Genomic DNA, 27627 nt, shown 5'->3' with positions numbered 1-27627 from the left:
TGTGGTTTCTGCTCTGCTCCAACCTCAATTTAAAAGAAGCTGTGTGTGTCTGAGTCCTAGGGCTCCAAGTACCCCCTAGGTGGCGTTGTCGCCCTTTCTTTTTAAATACATTTTACTTAGAGCTTTTAATTGAGAATTTGTATTGGACACCGGCCACTTACTTGACAGTTACTAATTCTCAATCTGATTCTGAAGCCCGGGGCTTTCTGTATGCTGAAGAAGAGGAAAAAGATGATTTGAGAGTAGTTTTCTCCTTTTCTGTAGGTGTGTGTGTACATGCAGCCTATTTGCCCATCTCTCCTTTGGCTCCAGAACAACAGCATGATGCCTGTGTGTTTACTTGACAAACTTTCTGGGAGAAGGCCCCCAACAATTATTAACTGGTTCTGATCTGGACTAAGCTCTCAGATTTACTGTGTCGTGGGATGATTTCATTCCTGACAAAATGAACATGAGATATCTTGGATTAGTTCTTCTTATTTGGTTTCCAGGAGTGCTTCATGGTAAGAACATTAACTACTTTGACATCCAACCATTTAAATTTGTTAAAAACAAAAGCAGTGACTGTAGAATAATTTTGCTTACTATTGTATTTTAGCACAAATCGCTGCACAGTCCTGTAGTGCTCCTAAACTGGATGGTGGTTTCTTTGCCCCAAAGCAAGAGACTTATTCTCATGGAACGGAGCTCAGTTATACCTGTGATACTGGTCGTAAACCTGTGGTGAAGGGATGGTGGGCAACAAGCACATGTCAAACTGGAAAATGGTCTCATACACCACAGTGTATAGGTAAGTGTTCCCTCTGCTGTTTTTTACTTTGTCCACATGGTTGCTCCGTCACTCTATGAATGGCAAAGTCAGTCTGTCGGCCGTGCACTACTTTGATCCAGACTGAAATACTGGACATGTTGGCTGTTTTGTCATGACATTTGATCTAGACATTCATGTTGCCCTGTAATGAAACTTGGTTGATGCCCTGACTTTTCATTTACATCCATCAACTGAATCTTAATCCTATATCCACAATTAATGCAGTGGAGCATTCCCTTTGGCAGCAAGTCTTTTAATATATGATAAATCCTTGGAGATAACATTCACCCATGTAATGGCAGAAATGTAAATTGCCAAGTTTAAATTTTGCCGAGTTTAAATACTTTCACTGTAGCAATTATTTTCTTTTCCTCAGACGAAGCAGCATGCCTTCCACCAGAGATGCCAAATGCAAAATACACAGAAAACCAAAATGGTTGGTATGAGGACGGACACATTATTAGGATAACATGTGACAAAGGATATGAACCCAAAGGCCAGGATGTCACAGCCATATGTATAAATGGAACGTGGTTCTCTGTGCCGGTCTGTGAGAGTAAGTCTGTCAGATGTTCTATACCAGTAAGCTGTGAAACTAACAGAGACCAGAATAATATCAGTGCTGTAATTCTTAGGTTTAAATTCTCACCAGTTGCACCAACCAAGCCACACATCTGAGCACCTTTACCTGTTGATGACTAATGGGTTTATTTTTACAGAAAGTATCCTTGCATGTGGTGAACCTCCTAAAATCCCCCATGCAGTCATCATTCATCAGAGATACCAGGAGATGTTTGCTGTAGATTCAGAAGTGCAGTATGAATGTGAAGATGGATATACTGTAGAGGGAGCAGAAAAATCCATCTTTTGCATAGCTGGAACTTGGACTAAAGGACCACCGTGCAGTAAGTGGACAATGTGCTGAGAGATGCACTAATCATTTGACCCCCTGAACAGCAATTGTCCAACTGTAGATTAGAAAAAAAATATCTCAGCTGGCTAGCTTTTAGGCAGACAAAATACCATGTGCACTAGAAAGCAAAATCAGACTACTATGTAAATAGTTTACTTGAATGTAATGGGGCAAAGTTTTGGAAAACAGTGAAATCCCTGTTGAAGGATTTACTGAAGAAAGAACAGACATAAAAAAACAACATTATTGTTGATGCTTTTAATAGCCACTTTCTTAGATCAAGTAATCTCTTTGATAAATTGTCCACTACTACTTAGCAAGATGATAGCTGGATACAAAAAACATATGACAAGATTTTGCAATAAAACCATTTCATGACAATTAAGTCCTAGATGCCTTAATTACTATAAATGCTAGGAAATCAGCTGGTCGAGACAAATTGGATCCATGCCTGCTGGTCAGGGCAGCGCCTTTTATCTCAAGGCCATTAACGCATATTTTTAATCTAACTGTGTCAACTGGAATCTTGCATGTCCATCTTGCATCTTGCAAACTGTGCATGTGCTCACTCTTCAAAATGGAGGAGACACTAGAGTACTTGATAATTATCGACCTATTTCAAAGCTGTCTTGCCTGGCTAAAATTCTGCAGTCTAAATAGACAGCTTTGTTCTTTTTTAACTGAATGTAGCTTACTGAACAAATACCAGTCGGGTTTTAGACCTGGCCACAGTACTATTACAGCGGCCACACTGGCTGTAGATGATATTGTCAAGAGCTTGGATGCTAAACTAACTTGTGTTTTATTTATTTACCTGTCCAAGGCTTTTTGACACCGTTAATCACTCTGTTCTCTAAGAATATTATTCACAGGCTTAGTAAATATCATAGTAATAAATAGCTATACTAACTTAATAATATAATAATAATAATCTTTATTTGTAGAGCACTTTTCAAAAACGAGTTACAAAGTGCTTTAACAAGTGTAAAGACAATAATACCCCAAAAAACAATACAAAAACAATACAAGATAAAGAAAAGAAAAGACTAAAATAAATAAAAAAGATAATATAAAATTAGTAAAATAGAATAAAATAAAACGGATAAAATAAAGTCAAATAAGATTGGGAAATGCTCTCCTATAACACTGTGTTTTAAGAAGGGACTTAAAAGAGTTCACTGAATCAGCTGACCTGATTTCCTCGGGCAGACTGTTCCAGAGCCTCGGGGCCCTGACAACAAACGCTCTGTCCCCTTTAGTTTTCAGTCGAGACTCTGGAACAGATAGCAGACCTCTGCCCGAGGATCTCAAGGTATGTGCTGGTGTGCATGGGACTAAAAGGTCAGAAATATAACAAGGCGAGAGGCCATGAAGAGCTTTAAAAGTGATCAATAGAATTTTAAAGTCAATTCTAAAACATACTGGGAGCCAGTGTAATGAAGCTAAAATAGGAGTAATGTGGTCATATTTCTTTGTTCTGGTTAAAAGCCTGGCAGCTGAGTTCTGGACAGTCTGGAGTCGATCAATAGATTTCTGGGTTAAACAGGTGAAAAGGCTGTTGCAATAATCTAGGCGTGATGAGATGAAGGCGTGTAAAATGGTCTCAGTGTCCTTAAAAGTTAACATAGATTGAATTTTTGCTATATTTCTAAGTTGATAAAAACATGATTGAACAAGCTTTGTGGTGTGCTGCTTGAAATTTAAATTACTATCAAACCAAACTCCAAGGTTCTTTGCCACAGGCTTAATGTGATTTACTAGGGAACCAGCAGATGGCAAAACAAATACTGCCAATACTGTGAACTCAGCATTCCAGGGACTGTGGATCTGATGGGCAAGTATATTTGTGTGTCATCAGCATAAATATGAAAAGAAATTCCATGTTTATGGATAATATGTCCAAGGGGAAGCAGATACAAGGAAAACAAAATGGGTCCTAAGACCGACCCCTGAGGCACACCATATTTAACTGGACAGAACGAAGAGACATAGTTGTTTACAGACACGCAAAACTTCCTATTTGACAGGTAGGATGAAAACCATTCTAGCACCGTACCAGAGATCCCCACCCATTGCTTCAGTCTGTCAAAAGCAGTGCTAAGGTCCAGGAGTACCAGGACTGAGCACATGCCTTCATCAGCAGACATTAAAAGGTCATTGGTGACTTTAAGCAGGGCAGTCTCAGTGCTGTGGTACTTCCTGAAACCAGATTGAAACTTTTCAAATATTTTGTTATTTTCCAGTACAGTGAGCAGCTGTTTGGACACAATTCTTTCTAGAATCTTTGCAATAAAAGGCAGTTTTGAAAATGGTCTAAAATTTTGTGGTAGGGAGGGATCTAAACCAGGTTTCTTTAAAAGTGGGTTCACGCAAGCCGTTTTAAAATAATCAGGGACACAACCAGTAGATAGGGAATAAAATAAAAGAGCTCCTGCAGGCTGCACGAAAACTTAGGGCGAACAGCATGAGCAGATGATGATCTAGACTTAGAGTAACATGTGACCAAGGATATGAACCCAAAGGCCAGCAAGTCACCATATGTAGAAGTGGAACATGGTCCTCTGTGCCGGTCTGTGAGAGTAAGTCTGCTGTACCAGTAAGCTGTAAAACTAACCAGAATAATTACTGTGCAACATTATACCGTATACTGTATTTATCAAGTCAACAGGTAAAATACGCAGAACGATTTTAGTTGACATTACAGAATAACTTACGTTTCTTGGAGGAGCCAGACCAACTATTGAACATGGTGGATCCACAGTGGGAACAACAGGTTGGGAGGACACTGAACAAGGTGGGGGAACAAAACCTGGGGGTTTATTTGTCTGTATTAAATATAAATGAGTATATTCATTTATTTAATTCCATTTTAGAATATGTATATATTGTATATCTAATTTATTTTCTTATTCCCACTTAGGCAGAGGAACTGAAACAGGTGCCGTAGGAGGTAGATTATTGACATTGATTGTATTATAGAAGATATATATATATATATATATATATATATATATATATATATATATATATATATATACTGTATATTATTGTAAATTTAATAATCATTGATTTAAAGGTTAATCTACTTTACATTAAAATCTTTAATTTTCAAAAAGAATAATGGGGAAATTGTTTTGACATTACTCTGAATCAGAAAGAAAAAGAGTCCAAATAACATGCTGAAGTGTTACTAACTGGTGTGTCTTCTGTTCTGTGTGTATACCTTTATCTCCTCTGCATCTTACAGGATCTTCTGCCACCTCTGGCTCAAATGACAGAGACAGTCAACGTGCATTCATGTCAAGTAAATCATTCAGATCAAATGCTCCTTTTACATCACATGTATCGGGCTTTGTTTATATATTTACTTTTAAATTATTTCTTCACTAGCTGACCAGTTACTGTAAAAGAATCTGTAGCCTCACTGAGTGGTTTGGGGATAGGCATGGTGTGTATTTTCTGTGATACATCCTCCCGGTGAAGCTCATCGCTGGCAGGTGAAAAGAAGCAGCAGGTGACGTCACATGGTGGCAAAGGACCACAGTGTGAGAATTACACATTCAACATGGGAAAAAACAAGGATTAAATCGAGTTAAAAAGCCAGTCAGGGAGGTTTTAGGTATCCAAAATAATAGGCTGATGGCACTATGTTAATTTTATTACAATATGTTGTGCTGTTGTTGCTGGATCACCATTTCACTGACATACTGTGACAATGTTAAATCTCTTTTTTAATTTCAGTTGACCACTGTGGAGAACACCCAAACGTTCCAAACAGTGATGTTGTACAAGTGAATCGAATGTCTTTGAAATACCAATGTAATTCCTTTTACACACAAGTCGGTTCAGACACCGTGACGTGTTACAGTGATGGCAGTTGGTCAGACCTTCCCATCTGCAAAGGTTTAAACAAGTCAATATCACAATTTTTCATTCTCAAAGTCTATCAAAGATGTTATACCACATAATTACATATATGTGGGTTTTTTTGTATTACTTTTGTGCAGAGGCATTCTGTGTCGTGGATCATACTAGATATCGTTGGGACAACTTTCAACTATCTGGAGTTGAATATATCAAAGACGGAGAGAAAAAGACATTTCCATGCACTTATCCTTCTAATTGGAGCAGGGTTTTTCAGTGCATTAATGGAAGAATACATTATACAAGCTGTAAGTATATACGTAAGCTCTTCACATATTTATTTGCCACTAAACTTTTAGTTTCAACCTTTTTATTGTCAACTACTATGTTTATGAATATGAACTAAAGTGATTTAGATATGAATCATTTTCAGTGTGATAGTTTCAAAAAGAAGAAAAAGGAAAAGAATAAAAGGAAAAAAGAACACCAAGAACGGAAACCTGAGTATTTAGAAAATAAGCCTGGCATTACTCTATAGTTTTCTTATTGTCAACAAATCCCATGAAAAGAACCAAACATGTCCGACTGGACTGGCACTCTTGCAGCTTGCCCCTGAGGATAAGAACATTTCTTCTTATCGAAACAGCAAAAAGCCAAACTTTTCCAACTATATGTCTCCATATCCAGCTCTCCAGCCAGCTTCTCATATCCCCATACTCCAGTTAGTTCACCCAGTGCTTTCTCATGTCATCACACCACCCACCAACAGCAGAGCTGCTCCAACCTTCTTCACTCAAATACCTTCTCCCTTTGTGTCTAATATGTCTCATCTCTTTTCTTTATTTAAACACATTCATAGCATCCTTTCCTCTTCACTTTTCAGCCACCACTAATACTGCTCCTTTGGCTCCTTCAGCCTCGTCTTCCTCCTCTGTAAAATTAAACGTTTCTGTTCATAACGCCTCAACAGCATCAAGCCATGGAGTTTTCTCCACCCAACATTTTCTATTGTCACCTGTCTCATCTTTTATCTCCTTACTCTCCAAAACCACAGCACATTTTCCTTCCCTACATTGCCTTCCATCGTTGACCCTTTCCTAATGCAAACTCTGTGGCCAACAGCTATTTCCCTTTAGCCTCCGCCATGCCCCCAGTTTGCACCATTTCAGCCACTCGACCCTCTTCTGTTTGACCGTGTTAGATCCAGCTGCCCCACAACCCTACGACACACGGTTTGTGAACAGCAAAATATCTCAAACACTAATAAAAATGGGTATCTTGTCATGGAATTTGTCTACAGTAGGAATATATAGAATAACACCAGTCTTGTCCTATAAGAACAGAACAGATTTTCCTCAGTAGGTGCAGCTAAGCAGAAATGTAGTGAATCAGCCATCAGTAACAAATGTTTGTGTGAATTAAACTACCTACTGAAATATTCACTGCTGTGCTGCTGTTGGATTCTTTTAGGTTGTCATTATTATGACATTCAACGGGTAAGTGTTATTCTTGGATTTACTTTTTTAAAGAATGTAATTACTGTTAAATTGTTTATTTATTGTTGGACAATACTTTATTTGAACTTTATCCTGCAATTTAATACCATGTTAATATTGATGAATTAGCTATTAACATTATTGCTTATTGTCTGTGTTGTAAACAGGGTTTATGCCGATAAAGCACAAGAGAAGAACAACTGCTGGGCTGACAACAAAAGCCAAGTTGGAAACTTTTGAAATACCTCCACCATAAAACAACTACGCCCAAAAACATGTTGTCTCAATTGTATTTGATTTTTTTAAAACTTCATGCACTAATAACATGATCAATATTTTGACTGTATAAGGGTCATATGGCCTACAGTAATCTGAATTAAATGTTCACTAGAAATCTTAACAGAGATCTTTGTATTATTTTGTCTACACATTGTTCAGAACAGTCCTTCCTCTCTGCAAGCACTAGTTCTTCTTATATTATCATACTTGAGACAGCATTAATACAAACTCTTGACAAAATCCATTGTCAGTTTAAGTGCTTCATGGTGGGGTCATCATAATCAAATAAAATAAAAAACACAACTGTCCAAAGCTATTTACAGCATCTGAAGCTGCATGTTTGAAATGCAACATGTTGCTGCCTAACCGACACTGATGTAGAAGTGCAATACATGATGGTTCATTGACAGAATAATAAAATAAAGAACATACAGTACATCTAAGGCTGATGAGAACGTCTTTAGTTCTGCAGGTATTTAGTTATGAACCAAATAATTGGGCAAATTAAATGACGGCACTAGTTCTAACAAAGTTACCCTGACAAGAACATGAATGTGTGCACCAAATTACACCGCAATCTATCAGATAGTTGTAGAGATATTTAATTGTGGACCAAAGTGGTGATGAACCAATGACCATGCTGCTAGCATGGCTAAACAGGATCAGGAGTTTATGCAAACTTGTTCAGGTAGTGTTATTTGTAACTGCAATAGTGGTGACTGTGTAGATCGTTTGTCATTGCACACAGAAAATGTGGTGACCTATGGATTCCATCTACAAACATTTTATCTACAATAAGTTAAGTTAACTTGTTTAAATTTCAAGATAGTTAACTGTAAGAGTGCAACTTGTCACTGAATTCATAGACTTCAGTTTCACACAGTGTGAGCAGATGGAGGTAATTTACTCAAACTGTCCCTGATGATGTTCCGATGCACAGGTTTTGTTTATATTGTGTAAATAAAATGTAATGAACCTTCTATGACAAAGTATTTGCTCTGAATAGCTTTGCTCTTACAATGTGGTAAACTGACATTTTAGAGATTATCAGATTTAAACTTGTAACATGCGTTACCTAAACCTGTTTGACTGCAATGCTCTTGGCTAGTTGAGTCTTACTCTCACATAATGGTTGATTATCCATGTAGATCTGGATGTTCTGAAGGTTTGTGTTCTCAGAAGCAATCAAGGACAAATATGTGTTTTTAGATCATCTGTTAATCAGAATCTGTTAATCAGAAGAAGTGAAGGCCAGGCTACATAAATAACTAAATCAGTGCAGGCAGACGACTGACCTCTGATCAGAGCAGTCCAGTAAAACATTTTGAAATTTGGACAAATACTCAAATAGATTTTTGTAGAGAGTTTCATAACAAATAAACCATAGAGATTCTGGTACTCTGGGACAAATTAATCATTATGACAGGCATTTTCCAAACAAATGTGGAATTAACAAATGACGTATTTGCCCTAAGTAATTAATAATAAGTTACATGTAATTATGTCTATTGTTATGCAACTAGTCAACAAAGCAAATGTGTAAAACTACATGGCAAATAAAGCAGTTACTGATTCTAAATCTGATTCTGAAGCCCGGGGCTTTCTGTATGCTGAAGAAGAGGAAAAAGATGATATGAGAGTAGTTTTCTCCTTTTCTGTAGGTGTGTGTGTACATGCAGCCTATTTGTCCATCTCTCCTTCGGCTCCAGAACAACAGCATGATGCCTGTGTGTTTACTTGACAAACTTTCTGGGAGAAGGCCCCCAACAATTATTAACTGGTTCTGATCTGGACTAAGCTCTCAGATTTACTGTGTCGTGGGATGATTTCATTCCTGACAAAATGAACATCAGATATCTTGGATTAGTTCTGATTTGGTTTCCAGGAGTGCTTCATGGTAAGAACATTAAATACTTTGACATCCAACCATTTAAGTTTGTTAAAAACAAATGCAGTGACTGTAGAGTAATTTTGCTTACTATTGTATTTTAGCACAAAGCGCTGCACAGTCCTGTAGTGCTCCTAAACTGGATGGTGGTTTCTTTGCCCCAAAGCAAGAGACTTATTCTCATGGAACGGAGCTCAGTTATACCTGTGATACTGGTCGTAAACCTGTGGTGAAGGGATGGTGGGCAACAAGCACATGTCAAACTGGAAAATGGTCTCATACACCACAGTGTATAGGTAAGTGTTCCCTCTGCTGTTTTACTTTGTCCACATGGTTGCTCCGTCACTCTATGAATGGCAAAGTCAGTCTGTCGGCCGTGCACTACTTTGATCCAGACTGAAATACTGAACGTGTTGGATTGATTGCAATGACATTTGGTCTAGACATTCATGTTGCCCTCGGGATTATGAATTGTAATAACTTGGCTTAATTTTCATCTATATTATTTAATTTAACTTTAATCATATATCCATAATCAAGGCAGTGGAGCATTCCCTTTAGCAGCCAATATATAATAAGTCCTTGGAGGAATATTCATGCAAATAATTGCAGAAATATTTTAAACATAAACATTTACAAATAGAGGTGGTATTATGTTTTTTGGCTTTTTCTCTCTCCTTTTATTGAGATATATCTATTTTTTGTGCACGTTAACAGGTTTGCAAAGTGAAAAAGCCCAAAGTCCAGCACAAAGGGAGTTCCCATCTCCCACAGAAAGCTCTGCTCTGAACCGTTTGAAAACAGCTTGTTTGTAGTCCAGCCCTTCACTTCCTTCACTGTGACGTCACAATGAAAACGCGTCATAAAGCTTGCCAAGCGGCTAGCGGGGTCAGGCACACCCTCAAACCAAGCTAGTCTGAGCAGAGGCCCTTTGGCTTGACTCGCCTTTGTTTGGTTTTCCATTGTAGAAATGTTGCACCTGCTTCCATGTACTTTTTTTCACATCACATCACCTCTGTCGAGGTTCCAAGCGAGCTGAGGGAAACTAAAATGTAACGTGAAAACACGACAGACTGCTGACCGGTCAGAGAGAATATTCACTATTCACTGCATCATCATTGCTGCACCAGACAGAGGCCAGCAACAGAAAGTTTTATATTTTACTGATATTAAAAGTCATTGCATATTGATGGTAAAAATATGGTGATGTATTTTTGTTAAAAACTGTTGTATGTTGCACATATGTTGTATGATAAATAACTTAAAGATAATGTTTAGTTAAAGACATGTTATGAAGAGTTCATGGGTTGTATATGCAAGTTGTAAATCTGTGGTAATTGTGCTGGAGTCTTAAGAGTGGGTTTTCATTGGTTGATGCCAGTGGGCATGATAGGAGGAGCATCATGGGCATCGACACTTCACTCCAGCAGACAGTGACTGACGGTAGACACATCACAAAAAACTCACAGAAGTGCACCAGTTATCAGGCACTCCTTTATTTTATTTTCCTGCTCATAAACGACCAATTGCTTTTGGGTCTCAACGTACACGAGCCACGCATCAGGCCTGCAACGTTGTTTGAAGTGGTTTTGCCAGCTGTATGTGAGAGTGTTATAGTGTGGTGAACTGTGGTATTGTTATCTTGCAACAGAACTACTGAATTACCGCAGATCTTGTGTGAAACGAGTGATTGTTTATTTTGCATTTATTTTATTTTTCTAAAGAATAAGAGAACTTTAATCATATAGTAGAGTGGTGTTGATTATTTTATCTGAAAGCCAGTTATCATATCTGAGTTTCACATTTTGACTACAAGGGAAGCTAAGATAGTTGACGCCGGGTTTCAGTGTTGATGTTAAGAAACAATATTCTAAAAGAACTCGGGGCCCTGCCCAAACTTACTTTCTAGAGGGTAGGAGCGCTACACTTGTTTCTTACGACCCGCACTTCTCTGCTTCTGATTGGCTAGTAGTCCTTACCTGGGAACTGCGCATGTGCAACTCCCAACAAAGATTTTGTACAAGTAAGATGCATCCCTCTGTAGCTCAAGAGCGGAGCGTACAACACATAGGGTGAAAAGAGGAGCTGCAGCAATGTGCAGTATGAGAAGAATATGGTGTTTTTTGAAAGTTGAACCATGTAAACCTGTTCTGGTACAACCCCTACTTAAGATTTTGAACCTGAAAATGAGCATAATACCACCTTTTTAAAGGGTCAGTGTGTAAGAATCAGTGGTTCTTCCAACTTCAGTGTGTGTTCATGTGCTCTTAAGTTGGAATGTGGACTCAACATGGATTCCACATTCTCTCCAGCGCTCTCTAGAGCCTTTTGTCCATTTGGGCTACTGTTGGAACATGGCGCCGTCCATGTTAGAGGACCCGCGGTGTACGTAGGTAGAAATGGCTCATTGTAAGGTAATAAAAACATTAACGGTTCCTTATATCGCCCTGCGATGGACTGCCAACCTGTCCAGGGTATAACCCGCCTTTCGCCCGATGTCAGCTGGGACCCTGTATGCAGGATAAGTGTTTGACGATGGATGGATGGATGGATTCATTATATCATATCTTTGTACACTACTGAAAACATAGTTATATATATTATATTGTTTTTCTGTCAATAGATCCTCCTAAATATGACATACTGAACCTTTAAAGACTGACACCATGGTAAAAATGTGTTGTTTTCTTTTCCTCAGACGAAGCAGCGTGCCTTCCACCGGAGATGCCAAATGCAAAATACACAGAAAACCAAAATGGTTGGTATGAGGACGGACACATTATTAGGATAACATGTGACAAAGGATATGAACCCAAAGGCCAGGATGTCACAGCCATATGTATAAATGGAGCGTGGTCCTCTGTGCCGGTCTGTGAGAGTAAGTCTGTCAGATGTTCTATACCAGTAAGCTGTGAAACTAACAGAGACCAGAATAATATCAGTGCTGTAATTCTTAGGTTTAAATTCTCACCAGTTGCACCAACCAAGCCACACATCTGAGCACCTTTACCTGTTGATGACTAATGGGTTTATTTTTACAGAAAGTATCCTTGCATGCGGTGAACCTCCTAAAATCCCCCATGCAGTCATCATTCATCAGAGATACCAGGAGATGTTTGCTGTAGATTCAGAAGTGCAGTATGAATGTGAAGATGGATATACTGTAGAGGGAGCAGAAAAATCCATCTTTTGCATAGCTGGAACTTGGACTAAAGGACCACCGTGCAGTAAGTGGACAATGTGCTGAGAGATGCACTAATCATTTGACCCCCTGAACAGCAATTGTCCAACTGTAGATTAGAAAAAAAATATCTCAGCTGGCTAGCTTTTAGGCAGACAAAATACCATGTGCACTAGAAAGCAAAATCAGACTACTATGTAAATAGTTTACTTGAATGTAATGGGGCAAAGTTTTGGAAAACAGTGAAATCCCTGTTGAAGGATTTACTGAAGAAAGAACAGACATAAAAAAACAACATTATTGTTGATGCTTTTAATAGCCACTTTCTTAGATCAAGTAATCTCTTTGATAAATTGTCCACTACTACTTAACAAGATGATAGCTGGATACAAAAAACATATGACAAGATTTTGCAATAAAACCATTTCATGACAATTAAGTCCTAGATGCCTTAATTACTATAAATGCTAGGAAATCAGCTGGTCGAGACAAATTGGATCCATGCCTGCTGGTCAGGGCAGCGCCTTTTATCTCAAGGCCATTAACGCATATTTTTAATCTAACTGTGTCAACTGGAATCTTGCATGTCCATCTTGCATCTTGCAAACTGTGCATGTGCTCACTCTTCAAAATGGAGGAGACACTAGAGTACTTGATAATTATCGACCTATTTCAAAGCTGTCTTGCCTGGCTAAAATTCTGCAGTCTAAATAGACAGCTTTGTTCTTTTTTAACTGAATGTAGCTTACTGAACAAATACCAGTCGGGTTTTAGACCTGGCCACAGTACTATTACAGCGGCCACACTGGCTGTAGATGATATTGTCAAGAGCTTGGATGCTAAACTAACTTGTGTTTTATTTATTTACCTGTCCAAGGCTTTTTGACACCGTTAATCACTCTGTTCTCTAAGAATATTATTCACAGGCTTAGTAAATATCATAGTAATAAATAGCTATACTAACTTAATAATATAATAATAATAATCTTTATTTGTAGAGCACTTTTCAAAAACGAGTTACAAAGTGCTTTAACAAGTGTAAAGACAATAATACCCCAAAAAACAATACAAAAACAATACAAGATAAAGAAAAGAAAAGACTAAAATAAATAAAAAAGATAAATATAAAATTAGTAAAATAGAATAAAATAAAACGGATAAAATAAAGTCAAATAAGATTGGGAAATGCTCTCCTATAACACTGTGTTTTAAGAAGGGACTTAAAAGAGTTCACTGAATCAGCTGACCTGATTTCCTCGGGCAGACTGTTCCAGAGCCTCGGGGCCCTGACAACAAACGCTCTGTCCCCTTTAGTTTTCAGTCGAGACTCTGGAACAGATAGCAGACCTCTGCCCGAGGATCTCAAGGTATGTGCTGGTGTGCATGGGACTAAAAGGTCAGAAATATAACAAGGCGAGAGGCCATGAAGAGCTTTAAAAGTGATCAATAGAATTTTAAAGTCAATTCTAAAACATACTGGGAGCCAGTGTAATGAAGCTAAAATAGGAGTAATGTGGTCATATTTCTTTGTTCTGGTTAAAAGCCTGGCAGCTGAGTTCTGGACAGTCTGGAGTCGATCAATAGATTTCTGGGTTAAACAGGTGAAAAGGCTGTTGCAATAATCTAGGCGTGATGAGATGAAGGCGTGTAAAATGGTCTCAGTGTCCTTAAAAGTTAACATAGATTGAATTTTTGCTATATTTCTAAGTTGATAAAAACATGATTGAACAAGCTTTGTGGTGTGCTGCTTGAAATTTAAATTACTATCAAACCAAACTCCAAGGTTCTTTGCCACAGGCTTAATGTGATTTACTAGGGAACCAGCAGATGGCAAAACAAATACTGCCAATACTGTGAACTCAGCATTCCAGGGACTGTGGATCTGATGGGCAAGTATATTTGTGTGTCATCAGCATAAATATGAAAAGAAATTCCATGTTTATGGATAATATGTCCAAGGGGAAGCAGATACAAGGAAAACAAAATGGGTCCTAAGACCGACCCCTGAGGCACACCATATTTAACTGGACAGAACGAAGAGACATAGTTGTTTACAGACACGCAAAACTTCCTATTTGACAGGTAGGATGAAAACCATTCTAGCACCGTACCAGAGATCCCCACCCAGTGCCTCAGTCTGTCAAAAGCAGTGCTAAGGTCCAGGAGTACCAGGACTGAGCACATGCCTTCATCAGCAGACATTAAAAGGTCATTGGTGACTTTAAGCAGGGCAGTCTCAGTGCTGTGGTACTTCCTGAAACCAGATTGAAACTTTTCAAATAATTTGTTATTTTCCAGTACAGTGAGCAGCTGTTTGGACACAATTCTTTCTAGAATCTTTGCAATAAAAGGCAGTTTTGAAAATGGTCTAAAATTTTGTGGTAGGGAGGGATCTAAACCAGGTTTCTTTAAAAGTGGGTTCACGCAAGCCGTTTTAAAATAATCAGGGACACAACCAGTAGATAGGGAATAAAATAAAAGAGCTCCTGCAGGCTGCACGAAAACTTAGGGCGAACAGCATGAGCAGATGATGATCTAGACTTAGAGTAACATGTGACCAAGGATATGAACCCAAAGGCCAGCAAGTCACCATATGTAGAAGTGGAACATGGTCCTCTGTGCCGGTCTGTGAGAGTAAGTCTGCTGTACCAGTAAGCTGTAAAACTAACCAGAATAATTACTGTGCAACATTATACCGTATACTGTATTTATCAAGTCAACAGGTAAAATACGCAGAACGATTTTAGTTGACATTACAGAATAACTTACGTTTCTTGGAGGAGCCAGACCAACTATTGAACATGGTGGATCCACAGTGGGAACAACAGGTTGGGAGGACACTGAACAAGGTGGGGGAACAAAACCTGGGGGTTTATTTGTCTGTATTAAATATAAATGAGTATATTCATTTATTTAATTCCATTTTAGAATATGTATATATTGTATATCTAATTTATTTTCTTATTCCCACTTAGGCAGAGGAACTGAAACAGGTGCCGTAGGAGGTAGATTATTGACATTGATTGTATTATAGAAGATATATATATATATATATACTGTATATTATTGTAAATTTAATAATCATTGATTTAAAGGTTAATCTACTTTACATTAAAATCTTTAATTTTCAAAAAGAATAATGGGGAAATTGTTTTGACATTACTCTGAATCAGAAAGAAAAAGAGTCCAAATAACATGCTGAAGTGTTACTAACTGGTGTGTCTTCTGTTCTGTGTGTATACCTTTATCTCCTCTGCATCTTACAGGATCTTCTGCCACCTCTGGCTCAAATGACAGAGACAGTCAACGTGCATTCATGTCAAGTAAATCATTCAGATCAAATGCTCCTTTTACATCACATGTATCGGGCTTTGTTTATATATTTACTTTTAAATTATTTCTTCACTAGCTGACCAGTTACTGTAAAAGAATCTGTAGCCTCACTGAGTGGTTTGGGGATAGGCATGGTGTGTATTTTCTGTGATACATCCTCCCGGTGAAGCTCATCGCTGGCAGGTGAAAAGAAGCAGCAGGTGACGTCACATGGTGGCAAAGGACCACAGTGTGAGAATTACACATTCAACATGGGAAAAAACAAGGATTAAATCGAGTTAAAAAGCCAGTCAGGGAGGTTTTAGGTATCCAAAATAATAGGCTGATGGCACTATGTTAATTTTATTACAATATGTTGTGCTGTTGTTGCTGGATCACCATTTCACTGACATACTGTGACAATGTTAAATCTCTTTTTTAATTTCAGTTGACCACTGTGGAGAACACCCAAACGTTCCAAACAGTGATGTTGTACAAGTGAATCGAATGTCTTTGAAATACCAATGTAATGCCTTTTACACACAAGTCGGTTCAGACACCGTGACGTGTTACAGTGATGGCAGTTGGTCAGACCTTCCCATCTGCAAAGGTTTAAACAAGTCAATATCACAATTTTTCATTCTCAAAGTCTATCAAAGATGTTATACCACATAATTACATATATGTGTTTTTTTTTGTATTACTTTTGTGCAGAGGCATTCTGTGTCGTGGATCATACTAGACATCGTTGGGACAACTTTCAACTATCTGGAGTTGAATATATCAAGGAAGGAGAGAAAAAGACATTTCCATGCATTTATTCTTCTTGGAGCAGGGTTTTTCAGTGCATTAATGGAAGAATACATTATACAAGCTGTAAGTATATACGTAAGCTCTTCACATATTTATTTGCCACTAAACTTTTAGTTTCAACCTTTTTATTGTCAACTACTATGTTTATGAATATGAACTAAAGTGATTTAGATATGAATCATTTTCAGTGTGATAGTTTCAAAAAGAAGAAAAAGGAAAAGAATAAAAGGAAAAAAGAACACCAAGAACGGAAACCTGAGTATTTAGAAAATAAGCCTGGCATTACTCTATAGTTTTCTTATTGTCAACAAATCCCATGAAAAGAACCAAACATGTCCGACTGGACTGGCACTCTTGCAGCTTGCCCCTGAGGATAAGAACATTTCTTCTTATCGAAACAGCAAAAAGCCAAACTTTTCCAACTATATGTCTCCATATCCAGCACTCCAGCCAGCTTCTCATATCCCCATACTCCAGTTAGTTCACCCAGTGCTTTCTCATGTCATCACACCACCCACCAACAGCAGAGCTGCTCCAACCTTCTTCACTCAAATACCTTCTCCCTTTGTGTCTAATATGTCTCATCTCTTTTCTTTATTTAAACACATTCATAGCATCCTTTCCTCTTCACTTTTCAGCCACCACTAATACTGCTCCTTTGGCTCCTTCAGCCTCGTCTTCCTCCTCTGTAAAATTAAACGTTTCTGTTCATAACGCCTCAACAGCATCAAGCCATGGAGTTTTCTCCACCCAACATTTTCTATTGTCACCTGTCTCATCTTTTATCTCCTTACTCTCCAAAACCACAGCACATTTTCCTTCCCTACATTGCCTTCCATCGTTGACCCTTTCCTAATGCAAACTCTGTGGCCAACAGCTATTTCCCTTTAGCCTCCGCCATGCCCCCAGTTTGCACCATTTCAGCCACTCGACCCTCTTCTGTTTGACCGTGTTAGATCCAGCTGCCCCACAACCCTACGACACACGGTTTGTGAACAGCAAAATATCTCAAACACTAATAAAAATGGGTATCTTGTCATGGAATTTGTCTACAGTAGGAATATATAGAATAACACCAGTCTTGTCCTATAAGAACAGAACAGATTTTCCTCAGTAGGTGCAGCTAAGCAGAAATGTAGTGAATCAGCCATCAGTAACAAATGTTTGTGTGAATTAAACTACCTACTGAAATATTCACTGCTGTGCTGCTGTTGGATTCTTTTAGGTTGTCATTATTATGACATTCAACGGGTAAGTGTTATTCTTGGATTTACTTTTTTAAAGAATGTAATTACTGTTAAATTGTTTATTTATTGTTGGACAATACTTTATTTGAACTTTATCCTGCAATTTAATACCATGTTAATATTGATGAATTAGCTATTAACATTATTGCTTATTGTCTGTGTTGTAACCCAGGGATTATGCCAGTAAAGCACAAGAGAAGAACAACTGCTGGGCTGACAACAAAAGCCAAGTTGGAAACTTTTGAAATACCTCCACCATAAAACAACTACGCCCAAAAACATGTTGTCTCAATTGATTTTTTTAAAACTTCATGCACTAATAACATGATCAATATTTTGACTGTATAAGGGTCATATGGCCTACAGTAATCTGAATTAAATGTTCACTAGAAATCTTAACAGAGATCTTTGTATTATTTTGTCTACACATTGTTCAGAACAGTCCTTCCTCTCTGCAAGCACTAGTTCTTCTTATATTATCATACTTGAGACAGCATTAATACAAACTCTTGACAAAATCCATTGTCAGTTTAAGTGCTTCATGGTGGGGTCATCATAATCAAATAAAATAAAAAACACAACTGTCCAAAGCTATTTACAGCATCTGAAGCTGCATGTTTGAAATGCAACATGTTGCTGCCTAACCGACACTGATGTAGAAGTGCAATACATGATGGTTCATTGACAGAATAATAAAATAAAGAACATACAGTACATCTAAGGCTGATGAGAACGTCTTTAGTTCTGCAGGTATTTAGTTATGAACCAAATAATTGGGCAAATTAAATGACGGCACTAGTTCTAACAAAGTTACCCTGACAAGAACATGAATGTGTGCACCAAATTACACCGCAATCTATCAGATAGTTGTAGAGATATTTAATTGTGGACCAAAGTGGTGATGAACCAATGACCATGCTGCTAGCATGGCTAAACAGGATCAGGAGTTTATGCAAACTTGTTCAGGTAGTGTTATTTGTAACTGCAATAGTGGTGACTGTGTAGATCGTTTGTCATTGCACACAGAAAATGTGGTGACCTATGGATTCCATCTACAAACATTTTATCTACAATAAGTTAAGTTAACTTGTTTAAATTTCAAGATAGTTAACTGTAAGAGTGCAACTTGTCACTGAATTCATAGACTTCAGTTTCACACAGTGTGAGCAGATGGAGGTAATTTACTCAAACTGTCCCTGATGATGTTCCGATGCACAGGTTTTGTTTATATTGTGTAAATAAAATGTAATGAACCTTCTATGACAAAGTATTTGCTCTGAATAGCTTTGCTCTTACAATGTGGTAAGCTGACATTTTAGAGATTATCAGATTTAAACTTGTAACATGCGTTACCTAAACCTGTTTGACTGCAATGCTCTTGGCTAGTTGAGTCTTACTCTCACATAATGGTTGATTATCCATGTAGATCTGGATGTTCTGAAGGTTTGTGTTCTCAGAAGCAATCAAGGACAAATATGTGTTTTTAGATCATCTGTTAATCAGAATCTGTTAATCAGAAGAAGTGAAGGCCAGGCTACATAAATAACTAAATCAGTGCAGGCAGACGACTGACCTCTGATCAGAGCAGTCCAGTAAAACATTTTGAAATTTGGACAAATACTCAAATAGATTTTTGTAGAGAGTTTCATAACAAATAAACCATAGAGATTCTGGTACTCTGGGACAAATTAATCATTATGACAGGCATTTTCCAAACAAATGTGGAATTAACAAATGACGTATTTGCCCTAAGTAATTAATAATAAGTTACATGTAATTATGTCTATTGTTATGCAACTAGTCAACAAAGCAAATGTGTAAAACTACATGGCAAATAAAGCAGTTACTGATTCTAAATCTGATTCTGAAGCCCGGGGCTTTCTGTATGCTGAAGAAGAGGAAAAAGATGATATGAGAGTAGTTTTCTCCTTTTCTGTAGGTGTGTGTGTACATGCAGCCTATTTGTCCATCTCTCCTTCGGCTCCAGAACAACAGCATGATGCCTGTGTGTTTACTTGACAAACTTTCTGGGAGAAGGCCCCCAACAATTATTAACTGGTTCTGATCTGGACTAAGCTCTCAGATTTACTGTGTCGTGGGATGATTTCATTCCTGACAAAATGAACATCAGATATCTTGGATTAGTTCTGATTTGGTTTCCAGGAGTGCTTCATGGTAAGAACATTAAATACTTTGACATCCAACCATTTAAGTTTGTTAAAAACAAATGCAGTGACTGTAGAGTAATTTTGCTTACTATTGTATTTTAGCACAAAGCGCTGCACAGTCCTGTAGTGCTCCTAAACTGGATGGTGGTTTCTTTGCCCCAAAGCAAGAGACTTATTCTCATGGAACGGAGCTCAGTTATACCTGTGATACTGGTCGTAAACCTGTGGTGAAGGGATGGTGGGCAACAAGCACATGTCAAACTGGAAAATGGTCTCATACACCACAGTGTATAGGTAAGTGTTCCCTCTGCTGTTTTACTTTGTCCACATGGTTGCTCCGTCACTCTATGAATGGCAAAGTCAGTCTGTCGGCCGTGCACTACTTTGATCCAGACTGAAATACTGAACGTGTTGGATTGATTGCAATGACATTTGGTCTAGACATTCATGTTGCCCTCGGGATTATGAATTGTAATAACTTGGCTTAATTTTCATCTATATTATTTAATTTAACTTTAATCATATATCCATAATCAAGGCAGTGGAGCATTCCCTTTAGCAGCCAATATATAATAAGTCCTTGGAGGAATATTCATGCAAATAATTGCAGAAATATTTTAAACATAAACATTTACAAATAGAGGTGGTATTATGTTTTTTGGCTTTTTCTCTCTCCTTTTATTGAGATATATCTATTTTTTGTGCACGTTAACAGGTTTGCAAAGTGAAAAAGCCCAAAGTCCAGCACAAAGGGAGTTCCCATCTCCCACAGAAAGCTCTGCTCTGAACCGTTTGAAAACAGCTTGTTTGTAGTCCAGCCCTTCACTTCCTTCACTGTGACGTCACAATGAAAACGCGTCATAAAGCTTGCCAAGCGGCTAGCGGGGTCAGGCACACCCTCAAACCAAGCTAGTCTGAGCAGAGGCCCTTTGGCTTGACTCGCCTTTGTTTGGTTTTCCATTGTAGAAATGTTGCACCTGCTTCCATGTACTTTTTTTCACATCACATCACCTCTGTCGAGGTTCCAAGCGAGCTGAGGGAAACTAAAATGTAACGTGAAAACACGACAGACTGTTGTGGACTTGTGAGTAATATATAATAATAATAATAATGACTTTATTCAGGACTCAGAATGGAAGGTCCATAGCACACAGAAAAACCAAGACAAAACAACAACAGCTACAACGTAATAATAAATATACAGTACATAGATAAAAATTAATAAGTAACTTATACCATCTGCTAGGTTACGGTCGCAGTCTGAAGCGGCTTTGATTTGGATCACACTACCTAAATAGTATACTGATATTAAAAGTCATTGCATATTGATGGTAAAAATATGGTGATGTATTTTTGTTAAAAACTGTTGTATGTTGCACATATGTTGTATGATAAATAACTTAAAGATAATGTTTAGTTAAAGACATGTTATGAAGAGTTCATGGGTTGTATATGCAAGTTGTAAATCTGTGGTAATTGTGCTGGAGTCTTAAGAGTGGGTTTTCATTGGTTGATGCCAGTGGGCATGATAGGAGGAGCATCATGGGCATCGACACTTCACTCCAGCAGACAGTGACTGACGGTAGACACATCACAAAAAACTCACAGAAGTGCACCAGTTATCAGGCACTCCTTTATTTTATTTTCCTGCTCATAAACGACCAATTGCTTTTGGGTCTCAACGTACACGAGCCACGCATCAGGCCTGCAACGTTGTTTGAAGTGGTTTTGCCAGCTGTATGTGAGAGTGTTATAGTGTGGTGAACTGTGGTATTGTTATCTTGCAACAGAACTACTGAATTACCGCAGATCTTGTGTGAAACGAGTGATTGTTTATTTTGCATTTATTTTATTTTTCTAAAGAATAAGAGAACTTTAATCATATAGTAGAGTGGTGTTGATTATTTTATCTGAAAGCCAGTTATCATATCTGAGTTTCACATTTTGACTACAAGGGAAGCTAAGATAGTTGACGCCGGGTTTCAGTGTTGATGTTAAGAAACAATATTCTAAAAGAACTCGGGGCCCTGCCCAAACTTACTTTCTAGAGGGTAGGAGCGCTACACTTGTTTCTTACGACCCGCACTTCTCTGCTTCTGATTGGCTAGTAGTCCTTACCTGGGAACAGCGCATGTGCAACTCCCAACAAAGATTTTGTACAAGTAAGATGCATCCCTCTGTAGCTCAAGAGCGGAGCGTACAACACATAGGGTGAAAAGAGGAGCTGCAGCAATGTGCAGTATGAGAAGAATATGGTGTTTTTTGAAAGTTGAACCATGTAAACCTGTTCTGGTACAACCCCTACTTAAGATTTTGAACCTGAAAATGAGCATAATACCACCTTTTTAAAGGGTCAGTGTGTAAGAATCAGTGGTTCTTCCAACTTCAGTGTGTGTTCATGTGCTCTTAAGTTGGAATGTGGACTCAACATGGATTCCACATTCTCTCCAGCGCTCTCTAGAGCCTTTTGTCCATTTGGGCTACTGTTGGAACATGGCGCCGTCCATGTTAGAGGACCCGCGGTGTACGTAGGTAGAAATGGCTCATTGTAAGGTAATAAAAACATTAACGGTTCCTTATATCGCCCTGTGATGGACTGCCAACCTGTCCAGGGTATAACCCGCCTTTCGCCCGATGTCAGCTGGGACCCTGTATGCAGGATAAGTGTTTGACGATGGATGGATGGATGGATTCATTATATCATATCTTTGTACACTACTGAAAACATAGTTATATATATTATATTGTTTTTCTGTCAATAGATCCTCCTAAATATGACACACTGAACCTTTAAAGACTGACACCATGGTAAAAATGTGTTGTTTTCTTTTCCTCAGACGAAGCAGCGTGCCTTCCACCGGAGATGCCAAATGCAAAATACACAGAAAACCAAAATGGTTGGTATGAGGACGGACACATGATTAGGATAACATGTGAAAAAGGATATGAACCCAAAGACCAGGATGTCACAGCCATATGTAGAAGTGGAACGTGGTCCTCTGTGTCGGTCTGTGAGAGTAAGTCTGTCAGATGTTCTATACCAGTAAGCTGTGAAACTAACAGAGACCAGAATAATATCAGTGCTGTTAATTCTTAGGCTTGAATTCTCACCAGCTGCAACAACCAAGTAACCACTCACATGACAGTGTGCTTATTTTTACAGGAAGTATCCAGGTTTGCGGTGAGCCTCCTAAAATCCCCCATGCAGTCATCATTGATCAGGAATACCAGGAGGTGTTTGCTGTAGATTCAGAAGTGCAGTATGAATGTGAAGATGGATATACTGTAGAGGGAGCAGACAGCAAAAAATCCATCCTTTGCATAGCTGGAAACTGGACTGAAGGACCACCGTGCAGTAAGTGGACAATGTGCTGAGATATGCAGTGATGAAAATACAATGAATTAATATTTAGATTATTATTTTGGTTAGTTGCTTATTTAAGAATAAGCAACTAATCTAAAAGCAACTAGTTGCTTATTTAAGAATAAGCAACTAATCAAAATATTAAAAGTATTTAAAGAATGTTGCAGCAACAGGTGCATGAAAATACAATGAATCATTTAGATTATTATTTTGGTTAGTTGCTTATTTAAGAATAAGCAACTAATCAAAATATTAAAAGTATTTAAAGAATGTTGCAGGTTTGGTAGGTGGCACAGTTTATAGTTTTGTTTCTAGAAGACAGGTTTGCAACACTGATCAATCGTGTTATAAAAAGCTTAAAGGAATAGATCAAATGAGAGATTTGTGAAAGGTGTCATTCAGAGAACCCACAGAGAATCAGCCAGCTACAGTTTCTCTCAGTTCTACAAAGATTTATAGCAACATTCCTCAGTGTTTTGTTTTTTATGACCCACTATTTTAAGATGCCCTATAGAGTTTGCTTGTAAACAAAGTTTCTGTTTGTATTCAGTGTTACTCACCAAAATGCATTGTGTGTATCCTTATGTGAAATTTATTGGTGGTAAACTCTTCTATGACAGCTCAAAATATTTATTTCCATAAAACCTTTTTTATTTTTATATTTCAGTGAGCAACTGTGGAACCCACAGTTCCTAATGGTGATTGTAGCGGGGGTTCTCGTCCAACCTCCTCAAAATAGGGAAAAACACATGCGTAGTCGAAAAATAGTGGCGTGATTTTTATTATGCCGGCCTCCAAAGTGCAAACAGTGAAAAACTTGTATAAAGAAAACAAAACTAAAAAAATAACGATTTGAAAAAAATTAATAACTTACTCAATAATAAAGTTACAAAAAAAATACTTTGATAACTCAGTTTCTCTCTATCCCCTCAAAAATACAAATCACTAGTTACCTCCTCTGTGACCAGGCCAAGACTGACCTCACAGGCCCAAAGCTGCCACTTTTAAAGACAGTAGCCCTTCCCACTAGGCTTAACCATTATTTACACAATATAATAAACAGTTTTTACTAACTCCAGAAAAGGATTTATATCTATTACACTTCGACATATTTTCAACAATATTATATCCACCTCCACAAACATTTTCCTTCCAGTTATTTACATCACAAATTATTATTACAACCAAAAACCATAATTTTGCAGTTCACATGACCATGAAAGCGCGCGAGAACATGCTATTTAAAAGAAGGAAATGTTACGCTCCTGTTTTGCCAAACTGGATGGGAAACAGAGCAAACCTGCGATGCATCTCGACACATAGTAAGTGTTTGATGTTTGTTTAAATGTATGCTTAAAGAAGAATAGAACTACCAAGTGTGCACCCTTGATCGCGCTACTTAAACAGTAGAAGAAAAATGCATGATAAAAAGGTTTTATGACCGGCTTAATTGAGGCTGGACGGAGCCGCTCCGTCACAGTGATGTTGTGAAAACGGGTCAAATGTTTTTAACGTACTAGTGCGGTTCCTTTTACACACAAGTGGGTCCAGCGGCAGTGGTTTGTTACAGTGATGGCACATGGTCAGAAGTACCCACCTGCAGAGGTATAAACAAGTCAGTTCTAAAGGTCTATCAAAGAGGTGGGCTGGGAAAATAACAACACATTTTCTATTTTATTGTTTTGTGCAGCTACCTTCTGTTCTGTGGATACAAATGAATATCCAGCCTTAGAACCTGCTGGAGTAAAAATTCTAAAAAATGGTGAGAGTGAGACATTCAAATGTAAGGATCTCTGGATGTTTAATAATTATTCTGTGGGCCGCTGTGCTGATGGAAGAATGACGTTTACCAGATGTAAGTATCACTATGAGCTCATTACATGTAAATATGCCATTAAACAAATACAGCAGTTTTGTTGTTTTCCCTAATCAGTGGCAGCTAAGATAAAGTGTGTGTGTATTTATGGATTCCAAACACCAGACCGCTATACTTGTGAGGTCCAAAAGATTTGTTGGGACCAAAATGCTGGACTCGAGGGCTTTTTGAGGGTCAAGACTTGGTTTTAGTGTTAGAATTAGATTAAGGTTAGGTTAAGGGTTAGGATGTAGTTGTGATGGTTAAGGTTTGGGTAATGTTCTAGGGAATGCATTGTCAATGATGGGTCCCCACAAAGATAATAACGCAAGGCAACTAGCTTGGCTCTGTCTAAAGGTAGCAAAATAAGCTTGTTGGCTGCTGAGATTTTTTTGTTTACTTTGCACCAAAGAAAAGAAAGACGAGGGGAAACATGTCCAGCTACAGTATTATTATTTTTTATTATTATTATATTATTATATTATATAGCTGATTCACTATAGGCTTCTGCACCATGATTTAAAAGTACTGGTCCTCTACAACTAATTCAATGAACAAAACAATACAATAAAACAGAAAGAAAACTGCAGACATTTAGTAAATCAGACTTCACCTCCCTATCAAAAGTCAATAATCTCCTTCACATAATCACAGCTGTGCCTCTTTGATTGTTTTCAGGTTGTAACAAGTTTCAGCTAAAGATGGTGAGTTTTACTCCTGATTATACTTTTATATATATATATATATATATATATATATATATATATATATATATATATTAGTTCATTACATTTAACTGAAAGTGTTTAATGTTTGTTTAAACCTCTGTCTTGTAACCAGAATACTTGCTAAGACTGTATCACCAAGGGGAAGATACTGCTGCCTTTGGATATGCTCACCACCGACTGAAAACAAATGCCAGACTGGAAACTTTTGAGAAACAACAAAGCTATATTAACATAGGCTGCGAATGCTTGCAGCATTCACACCCAATCATGCTATCACGCACGTGATGGGTTTTTCAAAAACCATATTGATCCATGGATGGCTACATAATGTAGGAGCAAACTGTCGGTCTGTATGCTCAAAGCTGCAAAACTATCTTGCTTGTAAGACTTACCTGAATAAAGTATTCAACTGGAATTTCAACACTAATCTTGTGTCTGCTGAGTTCTTGTGCTGAAGTCATGCCCCAAAAGTAATCTGTCCATCCTTTATTCATACCTGCTTATCCTGATCCTGTATGCACTCCCAGGGGGAGTACCACCTGTACAGGCTGTCTGTCACAGCCTTAATAACTCAAAAGAATCTTTAAATTTTATTCATCATGACACAATGTTTTAAGAAGAGCATTGCCACTGTTTTAGATATTTAAATATCCATTAATTAATTCAAATGTCTGTGACTTCCATATAACTAAAATCCACCAGCAAAGCAACTCCAGGATGCAACAGTAACTTAACCACACATGATTATTTTGTTTTTCCACTCCTTCATTACTAAAATCAGATAATTTCTCAATTAAATGGTTTTTTATTGATGACTTGATTAACGACTGTATTTAAAATAAGGTTCTTCTATACTTCATCATTGTGCTCATATGTACATAACTTTGCATCACAGTTACAAACACAGAACATTCAAGTGACATTTTGTACAGGCAATACACAATATATGTGAAGGCCTCAGTGATTGATATTTTTACTGGAAGAAAAAAAATACTTACGTGATTCATCAGTTTATCAAAATTGTCATTGATTACTTTTCTGCCAATTGAGTGATCCCTTAAAAAACTATTTGCTTTAGCTCTTTTGTGACTACCTGAGTGAGTTCACCTGATCACACTTTATTTAAAGACTGCTTTCCCTTTCACTCACTATTTGACCTTGACTTGGTCTCGGTTTCTACAAGAAGAGGTTATTTTGCTCTTTAGTTTTATCCTATGTCCATGTTAGTTTATCTGAGGACTTTAACTTAAGATATTTATCTTTCCTCATATCATATAATGGACATATTAATTTGGGTTCTAATCTTATGTTTGTTTTCTTTCGGAACGAACGGCTCAAGTGTATTTATCCGCCTTAAATGTTGGTACATGCAACCTTTGAGTATTGAAGAAATAAAATTTGTTCAGAGGACTGGAGTGTTCCTGCGTCATTCCATGCATTCAGATTGGATGCCCAAGATATATAGCAAACTTTTCATTTTGAACCTCCTAATATAGTGCGTGTTGTGCACAGAGGAAGCTGAATCCAGCCCCAGCAGTGTGCTCAGCAGGCATCAATAACAACAGAAATGAATAATCAGACAGGGCCTGAAAGGAGTAGCTGGTTAAAAGCTGCTTGCAGGCTATAGCAGCTTGAATAAGGTGCCTTTATTTGATGAATGCTGAGAGGAATCAGAGAGGAATCAGCTGAACAGTCAGCTGACGTGGCG

At 37.9% G+C, this 27627-nt stretch overlaps 3 protein-coding genes across 7 annotated transcripts; all 3 read left to right on the top strand.

Annotated features, from left to right (window-relative positions):
* The first annotated feature begins 217 nt into the window (after positions 1-217).
* On the top strand, positions 218-7486 carry LOC119902343 (complement factor H-like). 4 transcript variants are annotated; one of them, XM_038718473.1, is made up of 11 exons: positions 218-503; positions 599-790; positions 1188-1367; positions 1531-1716; positions 4450-4518; positions 4645-4674; positions 4972-5028; positions 5466-5627; positions 5732-5896; positions 7059-7084; positions 7252-7486. In XM_038718473.1, the coding sequence occupies exons 1-11, from the start codon at positions 446-448 to the stop codon at positions 7264-7266; spliced, it is 1140 nt and encodes a 379-aa protein (XP_038574401.1). In that variant the 5' UTR covers positions 218-445; the 3' UTR covers positions 7267-7486. The 4 variants fall into 4 exon arrangements, with proteins under 4 accessions (XP_038574401.1, XP_038574402.1, XP_038574403.1 ...); XM_038718474.1 differs by having other exon boundaries at positions 291-503; positions 4453-4518; XM_038718475.1 differs by lacking the exon at positions 4450-4518 and having other exon boundaries at positions 293-503.
* A 1530-nt stretch (positions 7487-9016) lies between these two features.
* Positions 9017-18207, top strand: LOC119902344 (complement factor H-like). The gene is made up of 11 exons (XM_038718477.1): positions 9017-9260; positions 9356-9547; positions 11950-12129; positions 12293-12478; positions 15213-15281; positions 15408-15437; positions 15699-15755; positions 16193-16354; positions 16459-16620; positions 17783-17808; positions 17977-18207. The coding sequence occupies exons 1-11, from the start codon at positions 9206-9208 to the stop codon at positions 17989-17991; spliced, it is 1134 nt and encodes a 377-aa protein (XP_038574405.1). The 5' UTR covers positions 9017-9205; the 3' UTR covers positions 17992-18207.
* Positions 18208-19750: 1543 nt separating this feature from the next.
* LOC119902347 (complement factor H-like) lies at positions 19751-26346 on the top strand. 2 transcript variants are annotated; one of them, XM_038718480.1, is made up of 7 exons: positions 19752-19979; positions 20075-20266; positions 22810-22989; positions 23136-23327; positions 25027-25191; positions 25870-25895; positions 26032-26346. In XM_038718480.1, exons 1-7 carry the CDS (start codon positions 19925-19927, stop codon positions 26041-26043), a joined length of 822 nt encoding a protein of 273 aa, XP_038574408.1. In that variant the 5' UTR covers positions 19752-19924; the 3' UTR covers positions 26044-26346. The 2 variants fall into 2 exon arrangements, with proteins under 2 accessions (XP_038574409.1, XP_038574408.1); XM_038718481.1 differs by lacking the exon at positions 25027-25191 and having other exon boundaries at positions 19751-19979.
* The last annotated feature ends 1281 nt before the right edge of the window (positions 26347-27627 follow it).

This window comes from Micropterus salmoides, unplaced genomic scaffold, assembly GCF_014851395.1.
Source record: "Micropterus salmoides isolate LMB-PRFRI ecotype aquatic unplaced genomic scaffold, ASM1485139v1 Ms_hic_scaffold_14, whole genome shotgun sequence".
In the NCBI taxonomy this organism is placed as follows: Eukaryota; Metazoa; Chordata; class Actinopteri; order Centrarchiformes; family Centrarchidae; genus Micropterus; species Micropterus salmoides.
Note: the sequence above shows the minus strand (reverse complement) of the source record. Positions and strands in the feature narration are given on the sequence as shown.

Excerpts from the sequence above, each read along its gene's own strand:
- LOC119902343 (XM_038718473.1), top strand. The coding sequence starts at position 446 with ATGAACATGAGATATCTTGGATTAGTTCTTCTTATTTGGTTTCCAGGA. Across the intron at positions 4,675-4,971 it reads TGAAACAGGTGCCGTAGGAG|GATCTTCTGCCACCTCTGGC; the intron begins GTAGATTATTGA and ends TGCATCTTACAG. Across the intron at positions 5,897-7,058 it reads AAGAATACATTATACAAGCT|GTTGTCATTATTATGACATT; the intron begins GTAAGTATATAC and ends GGATTCTTTTAG.
- LOC119902344 (XM_038718477.1), top strand. The coding sequence starts at position 9,206 with ATGAACATCAGATATCTTGGATTAGTTCTGATTTGGTTTCCAGGAGTG. Across the intron at positions 12,479-15,212 it reads GACTAAAGGACCACCGTGCA|GAGCCAGACCAACTATTGAA; the intron begins GTAAGTGGACAA and ends CGTTTCTTGGAG. Across the intron at positions 15,756-16,192 it reads TCAACGTGCATTCATGTCAA|TTGACCACTGTGGAGAACAC; the intron begins GTAAATCATTCA and ends TTTTAATTTCAG.
- LOC119902347 (XM_038718480.1), top strand. The coding sequence starts at position 19,925 with ATGAACATCAGATATCTTGGATTAGTTCTGATTTGGTTTCCAGGAGTG. Across the intron at positions 19,980-20,074 it reads GTTTCCAGGAGTGCTTCATG|CACAAAGCGCTGCACAGTCC; the intron begins GTAAGAACATTA and ends ATTGTATTTTAG. Across the intron at positions 25,192-25,869 it reads AAGAATGACGTTTACCAGAT|GTTGTAACAAGTTTCAGCTA; the intron begins GTAAGTATCACT and ends GATTGTTTTCAG.